The following is a 12,914-nucleotide window of genomic DNA, read 5'->3' as shown; positions in this document are numbered from 1 at the left end:
ATAATGTACATTTTATGCAATTGTTATGGACAATATTTATTACAGCTTTCTGAATAGGCACTGATATGCTTTAATCATCTTCTATTTTAAAAGGACAATACCATAATAGTTGATACGCCTGGAATTGGTGGATCAGAAGATCGTACTAAAAAGCTGATGGAATACTTACACAATGCCGTCTCATTTATCTTCGTTATTGACATAACCAAGGCAGGTGGAATGCAAACTGATCGCGTAAGCCATCGACTGATTTACTGATTTCAGTAATCCGGATGACAAACACAGTAGTATATTGACATATAGGAAGTATATATATTGCATTGGGAAAAATAATAAAATAATAAACTATTTATATAACTGGAAAATTTAACATTTTTGAAGTCAATACTAAAGATTTGCTTAATTTATTGATTGATTATATCTTTGTTTACCATGTTTTCTTTAGCTTACAAAACAATGTTAAATTTCATTTTATGAAATTGTGCATTCGTAAATCTTAAGAAAACTATTAACATTTTTATTTTAAGAGTTAATATTACATATTTTCAACTATTATTTCTTCATTTAAAAAAAGCATGTACACAATGTATGCACAGAAAGTATTTAAATCTAAAAGTTGTTTGCTTTGATCAATACTCGTAACGTATGTATATCAATGATAATCAATATAGAACATAAGTGACACCAGCCTACCGTATAGTGGGTTTTCTTGGCTGGTGTAAAATTTGGTGTTTAGCCAGTTCAGAGGTATGCCAATAATTTTGGCGTAATTCATTTTAACGGACGCGGGCTTGCAGATGGACACTAAGAAGAGTACTGACTATTTTAGCGATTAAAATCTTAGCGGACTATCATCAAAACGCCAATATAAGCCAAAATTAGCACCCCGCTAAAATAACCCGCTAAACGGTATTTTATTCAAAGTTTTCTTTTCATCATATATTTAATTGGATTAATGAAATTATCTTTAACAGTATTCTGATACAAAATTAAAGCAATTTGCTGCTGATTTTAAAGGAGTACTAACTTTTAAGTAATTTTAAGATTTCGTTTGTGCAGCTTCCAAGGATAATGAGATCAATCTTTGATCTACAAATTGCTGATGAAATGCCTTGTTTTGACCCAAAAGGCGTTATTTTCATTACAAACAAATGGGATGCACTTCAAGGAACTCACGAGGATGGAGAAGAGGATATAAGGACACGTACCTGGAGACATGTAAAAACGAGCATTAAGAGAAACTGGCCTGACGTTAAAGAGGAAAACATTTTTCAACTTAGTCTTCTAAATGTAAGTCATTGTGTATAATCTTTGTAGTTCCTCTTATTTTTTCCAATAAGTGTGTATGCATGTGTAGGGAGTGTGGTTGTAAGCATATATATGATGAATACAGTTAAGGAAAAATTCTTGAGAATAATGTAAGTTCTTGAGGTGAAAAAAATAATTGAATGTTTGCCACTTACAGGTAAAAAAAGGAATATCGGATGATGTTGATACATTTAAGAAGATCCAGGAAACCTTAGATAACGTTATTAGAGAAAATGAAAATATAAGAGTAACACATCATTTCAAGTAAGATCTAAAATCCTTATCGTTATTATTTTTGAAATTGTCTTTCCTTCCATTGGATTGAACGTTAATTTGTTTTTGTCATTGTTTCCATCAGAAAGGTATCTGTGTTGTAAAGATAAATACACCTTCTAATTAGACTATAATATTATTTTATTGACCATAATTAAAATGTTTGAATAATAGCTACTTGACGTCATTGTCATAGTCCTACTGTAAAAAAAAATCTCACAGCTTAGAAAAACATGCACATTTCTTAAAAGTTTTGAATGATTGCTTTACAAGTATGTACCCTTATCAAAACTTCTAGGTGTTCATATTAATAAATGTTTTATTTTAAAAGAAAGCTACTCTATAGAATGGTATGATATTTTCAAATTATTACAAAAATGGGTCTTTTCCACAAGTGTGGAAAGAAAATCAAACATCACCGATGAAAACCAATATTCAGTGACAAAGCTTAAAAACAATAAATATGTACTTTCAGTATGTGTTTTGTATAATTTTCATCATTTTATGATCATTATCAAATTCAATGTATAAATAATGGACTAACAATTATTATGAAAAACATCAGTCAGCATTTGACTCAATGATAAATTGTATCGACGATAGAAATAACGAAATGATGACTTTAAACGAGACTGCTGATATTCTTGTTTCATCAACTTGCTTGTCAATAATTTACCTCGTTTAAGAAACTGTTCATACTTAGAGAATGCTCTTGCGTATTGAATCAACTGAGATATATATACTCCGTATGCAGGTGATGAAGGTATATTGCTGTATAAGATAGAAAAGTTAAGTCATCACGTTTATCATAAAGCTTTGTTGTTAGATTACCATTAACGTCTTTTTGAAGTAAAATATCCAAGTATGAAACAGATGTGTCAGACTCTGAAGTATCTTTTATCTCAGGCTCACCAGAATATATCGTATCGACGCATGAAAAGAAATTATCATTGTTAATAATAATTGACATTACGTTGTCGATAAAGTTGACGTTGAAGGCCGCAGCAAGTGTTTTCTACTTTTCTTCACAAATAAGATTTTGCAGACATTCTGTTTCATATGAATATAAAAATAGGTCTGCTAATAACGGAACGCAATTGGTACCCATAGGAATTCCAATACATTTTTGGGATACTGTGACATCACAAATGCATCTGAATAGATGTTCGTGGGGGTTTAATTTTCGTTGTTTTTGAAGTATGAGCAGACCCACGAATTCATGTCCACCACAAAATTTAGCATACATAACTACTCAACAATTCTTCATCTACGAATTCATATCCAAACGAACCAAAAGTTTTTACGCAAACCACGAGAATTTGACCCCACGAAAATATATGATTTTACAGTACCTGCACTCCAAAAAAACCCCATAGATATTGTCAATCAGAAACTCAAGCATCTCGTTGTTGTCAACTTCAGAGTACTTTAGTGTGCAATTACAATATGTTTTAACAAAATATTTTGCAATTGACCAATGACCACGTATAGTAAGTTTACGAGTTCCATTTTTATTAAAAAGCAGCTGTCAATGATATAAAAAAGCTTGGACTTTATTTGTTTATCGTAAGGAATTGTTATGTATAAAGTTGAAAAGTCGTAAGTTTTCAAGTTGTTGATTTTGGTAAAATCAAACGTGGAGTCTCAATATCTCAAAAGTACTATAAGAAAATTTAGAATTGCCAAAATTGTCAAAAGTGTATAACATTAAGACATCCGACCTTTCGACTCTTTATACATCAATTCCTCAAGAATCTGGCACAGTTTAATTCTGTTTCAGCAGCTAGTGATGTCAATCCATAACAACATGAACCTTTTTTGTTGCAGAAACATCTAGTTTATAATTCTGGAGCTGTATGCATTGATTGATTTATTGATTGTATATTGTTTTACGTCCCATTCGAATTTTAGTAGAGAGTTTCAAATTTAGACCTTATTTTATCACTGTGGGTCATTGTTTATCATGCCAACGCCTGTCGTGACGCAGGATCTTGATCTTTTAAGGCTTCGTGTCCAGCGTATGGCAAATGAACAGTCGCTGCCTTTTTTTCGACTTTGATTAGTTAATTACAAGATTTGAAGTGACGGCTTTACTTAAATACGGGGCTTAATGCAGATCTTATGATGAATTAAAAAAATTCTAAGGAACAGAAAGAATATTTTTTTCAGAAACAAGAATATCAGCAATCTCGTTAAAAGTCATCATTTCTTAAGTTTTTTTAATATATCAATAATCATTAATTTCATTATCTTCCCGAATTGTCGATGAATTTTTCCGTTCTTTCCAATCATGACAAGAAGCAAACGGCGAATTTTACCGATGATGGCACCTAATCCCCCTGTCATGTTTTTGAGGTCCTTGTTTTCTTTCTCCTTATATTGTATCGTTTAATGGGCATTTTAGCGTGAATGCTGATCCTTCGTCTCTATACTGTGAATTCATAAATATTCGTTGGGCTTTAATTTTCATTGTTTTCGAAGTATGAAGAAACCCACAATTCATGTCAACCACGAAATGTAAATTGTTTCATACATACTACTCAATAATTCTCCATCCAAGAATTCAAGTTCCCAAGAACCGAAGCAGCATTGTTAACGCTTGAAAAAGGGGGCGGTGAAAAGTTTACTGTGACGTCACACAAAAATATTACTTTTATGTATTTCTCATAATAACTTTTAACTGTATTAACATAATAAACAACAATAAAACTTTTCAATGCATTAAAAAAAGTTCTAGTTAATTCCCATGTAGCTGGTTATACACAAAGCACTGATCGCGATGAACTTGTAAACATGACGTCATTTTTGTAAAAAAATACGTATTTCATGTGCTGTGAGAGGCAGATTAAGGATTTTTTTTAACAATGAAAACGCGTTTTTTTTTTTATTAAACGGAATATTATTTACAGGTTTTAAATAGTCGTTTAATACCAATGTATATCCTTTGTTTATTGCGATTATTCATTAACTATCAAGAGAATGTATTTTATTAAATATGTCGTGTTTTTATGTACAGGTTACGTATATTTTACATCGAGATGCCTCATAAAATCGTACTTTCGCAAGGGCATACACTGCATAGATCTTAACCATTTTTTGAATATAGATAAAGAATATTTTCTTAAATTGAAAAGTGTTGTTACTCTCTTTAAAACGAGGGCGTGATTTTATAAGTACACAAAATATCTAGTAAAAGTCAAACATATTTCAACATTGGCCTATTTACTTGAACATTTAGCTATTGAAACGCGAATTCTATTCAAAGCAGCAGCACTTTTCAGAAACTACAAAGTATGCAAAACAATTAATAGCTTGAACTTTTAATTTCAACTAGGGTATCCCCTTGCGATATTGAAATTTGTTAATGACCTACATTCATTACACATACTATATGCATTCATCATGTGACTGTCCATCGATGGGACTAAACGTCATGCAGTACAGAGTGGGTTATATTATGCTATTTCCATAAGTATTTAAGTTATGTGATAATTAAACAGCTTAATTAAAATAAATTCAGTTTTAAAAAAATCCACCTTTTTGCACGTCTATTTTCCGCTGATTTTTCATAGTAGGCTTTAAGAGTGCTGCGAATATATACTGAAAGGATTAAGAAACGCATATTAAACTTTTGAGTTAAATTAAAACAGTTATTTCAAATATGTTTTTCAGCATTTTTATCATACATTTTAATTCATCTTTAATCAACAAGTTACCTAAATTTTGTGCGATTTTGAGTGATAGTTCCTGAGATATTGATATCAATATGGTGACACCCCCCAAAAATAAAACTAAAAATTCTCATAATCTCCCTTTCGCATCAGTAACAAACTTGATTTTCCTGTGCATTGAGTTCACTAGAGCATTTATTTTTTCATAGCATTATTATTCAACCCTTTCGACGGTAGTCTTAATGGCTGAGATTAGCTGTACTATTCCAAAGTCAACCAATCCCCCCGCTCAATCGAATCCCGCGAATTTTCGCTTAAAGAGAGAATATACAGAACCCAGCAGGTTTGGTACTTGTGAATGTTTGTAAAATAATATCGACAAATATTAGCTACATTTTCCAGTGTAAACATGCTAAAAAACATTACGCAAACGACGCGTACGTGCGCGTTTGAGAGTAAAATCGACGTAGGCTGGCCAAGCTCGCGGCCCAAATTAGAGCGGAGAGTTTCTGTCAGTTTAGCTTGAAAAAAGTGAGTATGTTTGTCTGCTGTATAAATATCAGTTTCGGTGATAATGCCTTGACAATAACCGAGGTGGCGTGATGAAAAGCCCTATCTTGTTGTGACGTTGGCACGCGCCAACGTCACCGTCATGGTTGATTGGAAACATTTTAAGTTCACTCTCTGACAACCAAAAACACTTTTACTTGGTTGAAAAGTTGAAAACAATCTGAAAATCAGCATGTTTTTATGCCTTTTTATTCACTTGTGCAATATTGAATTCAATTACTAAACCCACAGTAGATTCCGTCAGCCATACCGCGATTGTAAGAAATTTATACTGACTGCAAATATGCAAAAACGATGTCTATAACTCTAATGCATAGTATGGTACTACAAAATTTTATAACAAAATTATCATCATTAACATGCACGTATTTTTGACTTTTTATCATTTCCCCTACGTGATGCCATACATTTCATGGTTGAGTAGTTTTGACTAGTGATTTTAGTACAAAGTAACCAAAATAAACATCTGACCAATTTTCATATTTTTCGGTCACATAGTCAGAAAATTTTCCGATATCATGTTCTTGTGCGTTTCTTAATCCTTTCAGTATATTTTCCTCAAACCACGAAAATTGGACCCCACGAAATTATGTGATTTTAAATATTACATTTTTCATTATGTCCAAGTCCTTTCGCCAAGGGAAGCCTAATTTTGGAATAAACCATGTTAATAAATTGAAATTCACACGAACAGCTTCTTATCTTTTTTTGACGAGGGGGAAAACTTGTTATACAATCTAATGAAACAAAGGTTATTCAGTGTTAATATAGTAAGATATATATTTTTGTCCTTTTTATGTTTTTAACAAATCTTATAATAATTTTGTGTTTGCTAAGTTTTTTACAGAAGTTACTCGATGATGTTAAAATTGACATACATGCAAGACTAAAAAGTGTTTCTTACTCTGAAGAGGAACAGACATTGTCACTGGAAGAAACTCAAAAGAAAGTTAAAAAATTGAAGGATGACTGCGTAGAGGTAAAACGAATTCTACCATCAAATAAGATACCTTTTATAAAATTTCACAGTTAAAGTTTGCCATTGAGGAGGGTCATATAGCCTCAGAACTTTTTCAAGCTCAAAAAACTTGTCATTATAGAGGGTAAATTGAATTTTTATAACTACATACATGAAAAATTAGATTTATTTTATCATATATTTCTGGTAATATGCGTATTTTCTACCCATTCAAAAGTGACGATAATTCGTATTTATCATTTCTAGGTTAAAAATACAGATTCATTTATGGCAAACAGACTTGCATTTTTTTTTCATCTCGCAGCTACTAGGTTTACATCAAGTAAATGTTATCTTTCACAAAAAAAAAAAAAAATGAATACATTTTTTTTCTAATTTCACGGACAAATATTTCAAAATAGAATTGATGGAAATTTTATTCATCTTGTTTTTTTTTTCCTTTATCAGAAGAGTAAACAGTTTCGAGACTGCTTAGATGAACTTATAACAAAGATAGCTGATGAAAACGATCGTTTTGCAACGACAAAAAGAGGAAAGGAAACTATATTAAATCCAAAAGGACACGTTCCAATAATAGATACTCCTTACAGTTGGAAAATTAAGGAAACAGTCCTAAGTAGAGTAGATATGTATGTTTATGAAATAGCCAGGAGTCCTGATGTTAAAGAAAAGTTCAGTTTGATGATGTCTGACATTAAAGTGGCTTATGAAGACATGTTATCGGAACTCTCCTATATGGAAAGAGAATGGGCAGAATTAGCTGAGCAACAGGAAAATGAACCTATGAATAATGAGACCGTCGAAATATATCCAATGTGGCTTCCTGTTGTAGTAATTGGACTTGTTTTGGCCTTACAAAGTGGAGTTGGAGTAGATATTGCACCCCTCACATCCCCATTTCTAATATTTCGTGAGGGAAATGAACAAAAACATTCGAAAATAGACCAGGAATACGAAGAATGCATAAAAACACTACATAGCAGCATATGTAAAGAACTTGAACAGTTGTATAAGTATAAGATACAGAAATCAATTGACAAGATCACAGATGTCATAGTACCCAGAAGAATTAAAAAATTAGAAGACATTATTCAAACGCTTTCCTCAAATCGTCAGCATATAATTGAAAACCAAGAACATCTGCAGAGATTATCAACAAAGATTGCACTGATCAACAAAGAACGAGATGATATTTGCAAAGTTGTCAATGCACTGACAAAAGCATAAGGTGTGACTTCATTCTTTGTCATTGTCAAAGTGCTAAAAAACCTTCCGATCAAATGACTCGGACAAATGCGGTATTTGTGTGATATTAAACACACTTTTATATTAACTGAGGAAAAACAACTATCATTTTCCTGCCTGATTTTGTCTTGAGAGTCCTTTGCAATAGTAATTCTGAAGTGTGATAAGTGTCATATTCCTTTTAATGTATTCTGCACAACTGACAGCAGACATTGTGCACATAAAAATAACATTCATCATTAAAACTTTAGTAATATTAAAACCATTTAAACGTATACGGAAATTATTTATAAATTTCACCGCAATCATTTGAAACAGACATACTAGCAGAAAGCAAAAACAGTGAAGTAGAATGACATCCCATCATACGAGGGTTGATCAAAAAGTAATGTCACAACTTCAAAAAAAAAATCTCCTATTCGACGTAAATTAACTAAATTTTACATGATGGAAGCTATATTTATTTTAAATATGTCCTGAAAAATTCAAATTAAAATGATTTATACTTTTCAAAATATCGATTTAAAAACAAAGTGCGATTATGGTAGTCGCCGCACCTAAATAACGTCATAAAACGGATATGCGCCGTCACACACTTTTAAAAACGCCTTCCCATCGTTTTACATGTATTAAAAAACAATGATAGTCACAAAACATTCTCATATTTTATTTTCTTTAAGAACAATTTGAACCAATTGTACACTTTATTTATAATTTAATCCTTCATCAAAATTCTTTGAATAATACCATAAGGCAAACTTAAAAGTGTCTCATATCATACAAACTGACACCAATCTCTTTTACGACAACGTCGACACCATTGAACGTTTCCACCCGACCTCGAGCTCCTATCTTTCGGTATTTCTGTCCCCAAATGATCATTTATTTACCTATTACCCGCCCAAAATCTCTGAAACCATCTATGAACAAGTCTCTCGTTAACATTCTTTTCTCTGCGAGTTTGATTTACCATCATAACTGTTTCTACTTGTGATTTCCCGATTTTGAAGGAAAAATATATTACACCTCTTTTCTGTGTTTTATTCCATTTCGACATTTCCTTTCTGCAATACATCAGATATAAACAATACTGTTTATGATGAAAAAAAAAAACAATGCTGCCATTTCATTTTTAACTAAAAATTAGAAAATGTCGTAAATGTGGTCTTTTAAAATATTTGACGATTAGACGATTTTTAGATGCTTTTTTAAATGTGTTTGTCTTTTTTTATTCTAACAATATTAACTTTAAAACGTGACGTTAAGTTGTGACGCGGTGACACCCCCTATGTTTAATGTTTTAAACATCTATAAAATAAATTCAATCAAACGTTATTAAATGAATTTTGTAATTTTCATTCGATTATTTTTATATATCTTTTGCACATAATATCTGATAATATGACGCCAAATATTAAAGATATGGACACTGTGGCATTACTTTTGGATCAACCCTCGTATAAGCATAATTTTAAGCAAGAATTTAATTTTTGTATTGTTAGCGAGAGTTCTGAGATCGCTAAAAATAAATATTGCTAAAAATTAATAGCGTTTTATTTGTAATAGCTCCTACAGTGAGCATTTAAAAAGTGAAAAAAAACCCACAACATTTGGCTTAATATATAATGCAAGTTTTTGAGGATAAGTCGTTATCCAAGTTATAATAGTGTAACCTGCTTTGAAATGAAAGCCTCGCTGTATAGAAAGCCAAAACTGGCACAACCCAGGATATACAGTATAACTTGGGTAGCTATTAAATTCATTCCTAGAATGAATTAAAAAAGGAAAATTTGATTGAAGAAAAAATATTGAAGAGTGACAGAGACACAGTCTAATCAAAACTAGTGCTAATTGTAACGGGGACCGTTACAGATGTTCCCCAAACGCTCCCCATGTCCCTTATCGTGCCTTATTCCTCTAAGACCTTTTATAAATATGCTAAGTATCCCAAGATTTCATTTCAGAATATAAAAGTTACAATGATATGAACTTTCAACGATATATTGTTTAACGTTTTGCATGCGCGCACACGTACATGTACATGCATATGCAAGATGATTATGGCATGTTGATTAAGCGATTAACATATCTTTCTATCCCTCGAATCAAAGAAAAAAATACATATATAAATTTATCATTTTTCAAGCATATGTCATATTTTTAATATATCGATTCACATTTTATTTCTCTACTTATTTTAACCTCGGGCTCAAAGTCGGTTTTATTCCGACGACAAGGCAGGGTTAAAGTCGACCAAGTGTATCACGCCAATACCTAACCAATCAAAATGAACTTATTCAATAGTAGTTCCATACATGTAAAAGGGATTTTCCTTTCTGTTCAGAATTTTTTTTAATATTTCCTCTCAGGCCATTTTGACAACTCTGATACCTGTGCCTGGTAAATTTTATATACTTTTTAAATAAATATATAAAGTTTTTTTGACGGGTGTACCAGTGAAAACTGTCGCTAGTGCTCAGTGTCGCTCTAAAAAAAGCGGTAGCCTAGCAATTCGGCACTTGTATAATTAGACCCAGAGAAAGTTGTAATCGCCTTATAAAGACGCAATTAGTGTTTAAAATGAAGTAAAATCGAAGTAATAAAGTTCCAAGACTGTTAAAGAATTCTGGTTTTTTTAATATTTTCAGAAAAATCTTGAAAAATAAGTGTTTGACATTCGACGCTATTGCATTGCGATCGGCATCTGATCTGGGCTTTCATATGATACTTCATCTCCAAAATTACATAAGAAGAAGGGCAATATATGACTAATTTAATTAGATATTTATTAATTTACTGAAAAAAAACTATTTGGGAAAAGAAAGCGACAGCAGAAGTGTACTATAAACTGTTTAATGTTTTTAAACATCGAGATCGGCATCCAACTTAATCAGCTGTTTGAATTATGATCAGTAAACTCGCAATCAAAACCGATCTATTGTAAGTAAGACAGTATTTTAACAAGATAAAATAAAAATAATTATCGTTTGTTTTTGCCGATAAATGTAATGTAAGACACAAGTAAGGTTAAATTATGGTCTCGTCACTTGCAACCAGTATAGAATACTTCAAATAAAGTTGCGACGCGAATTTCCTTTATTTATTGTGGTTTTAATGTGTCTATAATGCTTAAAAGTTTTTTTTCTTGTACACAAAGATTTATGTGGATTTTCCCTATGGATGTTTAGGTGTTAACATTCTCTGTCATAAATTAAAAACTGAGCAGTTTTCAATCAATTTTCATCATACATATAGTTTTTGGTTAGATGAGTTCTGTTCACATTGATTCATTATATGTTCAATGATGATCCATGATAGGTGACATTCAGTAAGATGCGTCGATTTAACAAAAGGGACTTAATTATGATAAAAATAGTAATATCATCTATAGTGATTTAGCATCTTTTTTTGAAAGTGTGTGTGGTGGGAGGGGGGCTTTCAAGGGTGTTGCTAATCACCCGGCTTTCAATGAACATTTTTAATACAGTAAAACAAAAAGTTATGTCTCGAAAATAGGGGGGGGGGGGGGGGCAAGCCCCCGGCCCCCTGTTGCTACGTGACTGATTTACAAAAAAGCATAAATTTGTGAACTTTTCTGATTGGTAAACTCGTATATTTTAAAATAATTTGCTTAAATGTCATGGATATAGTAAGTTTTTTTGATACAATAATTTGAATGTTTGTAATAAACATAAAACACATTTATTTCAATAGCCATTATTCTGAATATTCAACAATATAAATATCTAAAACGCAAAACTAAATAATTTTTTATATATATAGATGTATTTTAGTTTTGATATAAAGTCTACAGAAGTCCATTTGAGTCACCTTTGGCTCCATTAGGGTAAATCGACACACCGTTCTGTAAGATGCAATGTCACTGAAATATTGTTAATGTTGGGATAGACAGTTCATTTTCATTACAGTGATGATAAACTTAGATTTATAACTTCAAACATCTATCAGTGTCTAGAGTCCACACACAATATAAAATTATATATCATACAAAGAGATGAAACCAGATAGTAAAGTAAAAAAAAACATCTTGCATATGCACTACAATGCTAGACAAGCTACCAGTAAGACAACTCTCAATTATAAGAACTTGCCCAGTATTTGAAGACAAAATCACTTAGTTTGGTAGATATTTTATGCGCTACTTAAGCAAGCAAAAATTGACATCATATTTTGTGGGGGAAAAATCAGAGAATTCTAAATACATGTATTGGTCACTTGCTAGCTTACATTTTAGAATCGCATAATGCTGTTTAAATGCAGTACAGACTGTAAGTCTGTTGCGAAATGCAATGTAACTTATGTTCCATGTATAGTAGAGGGCTGATATTTGGACACATATATTACGAGATGTTTAATGTACTGTAAAGGTCAATGTCATATCAAGAGGTTAAAGATAAAAAGTTAAATAAAAAATATTGTGATGAAATATCTAAAACTATCAGTTCAATTTTCCTTATTTTGACACAATTTATTCTGGGACCCATTAGAATCAATCTGTTGATTTTTTGTAAAAATTGAATCATACAATTTGTTGTGAGATAACTTTGTGTGTAGCATAGTTACTTGTGAATTATTTTCAATTCTGACACTTATATGTATGCTCTATTTTTACATAATATCTTATTCAAATTTACCAGTATCATTATAACTAAACTTATTGAATTCAAGTACCAGTAACAATAATATTGTCTAAACAGCATCATGCAAGTTTTCAATAAATGAATTGATAATGTTGAAAAACGTTGAATGTCTGATTTCACAACTTTCTTACAGGCCATATTTCAAACTATGTGGACAAAAATGTGTGATTGAATTTCTTTCATATCATATAAAGAAGAGATTTTGTA

At 31.4% G+C, this 12,914-nt stretch overlaps 1 protein-coding gene across 1 annotated transcript; it reads left to right on the top strand.

Annotated features, from left to right (window-relative positions):
• Window positions 1-93: 93 nt before the first annotated feature.
• Window positions 94-8,028, top strand: LOC134282231 (uncharacterized; the record flags this gene model as incomplete). The annotated part of the gene is made up of 5 exons (XM_062764659.1): window positions 94-234; window positions 1,060-1,290; window positions 1,466-1,555; window positions 6,670-6,801; window positions 7,249-8,028. Coding segments are annotated over 5 exons (1,374 nt in total), but the record flags the coding sequence as incomplete, so codon positions are not given.
• Window positions 8,029-12,914: the final 4,886 nt, after the last annotated feature.

Source organism: Saccostrea cucullata, unplaced genomic scaffold (genome assembly GCF_032062105.1).
Source record: "Saccostrea cucullata isolate Sc308-1 unplaced genomic scaffold, CSIRO_AGI_Scuc_v1 ctg5881, whole genome shotgun sequence".
Classification (NCBI taxonomy): Eukaryota; Metazoa; Mollusca; class Bivalvia; order Ostreida; family Ostreidae; genus Saccostrea; species Saccostrea cuccullata.
Note: the sequence above shows the minus strand (reverse complement) of the source record. Positions and strands in the feature narration are given on the sequence as shown.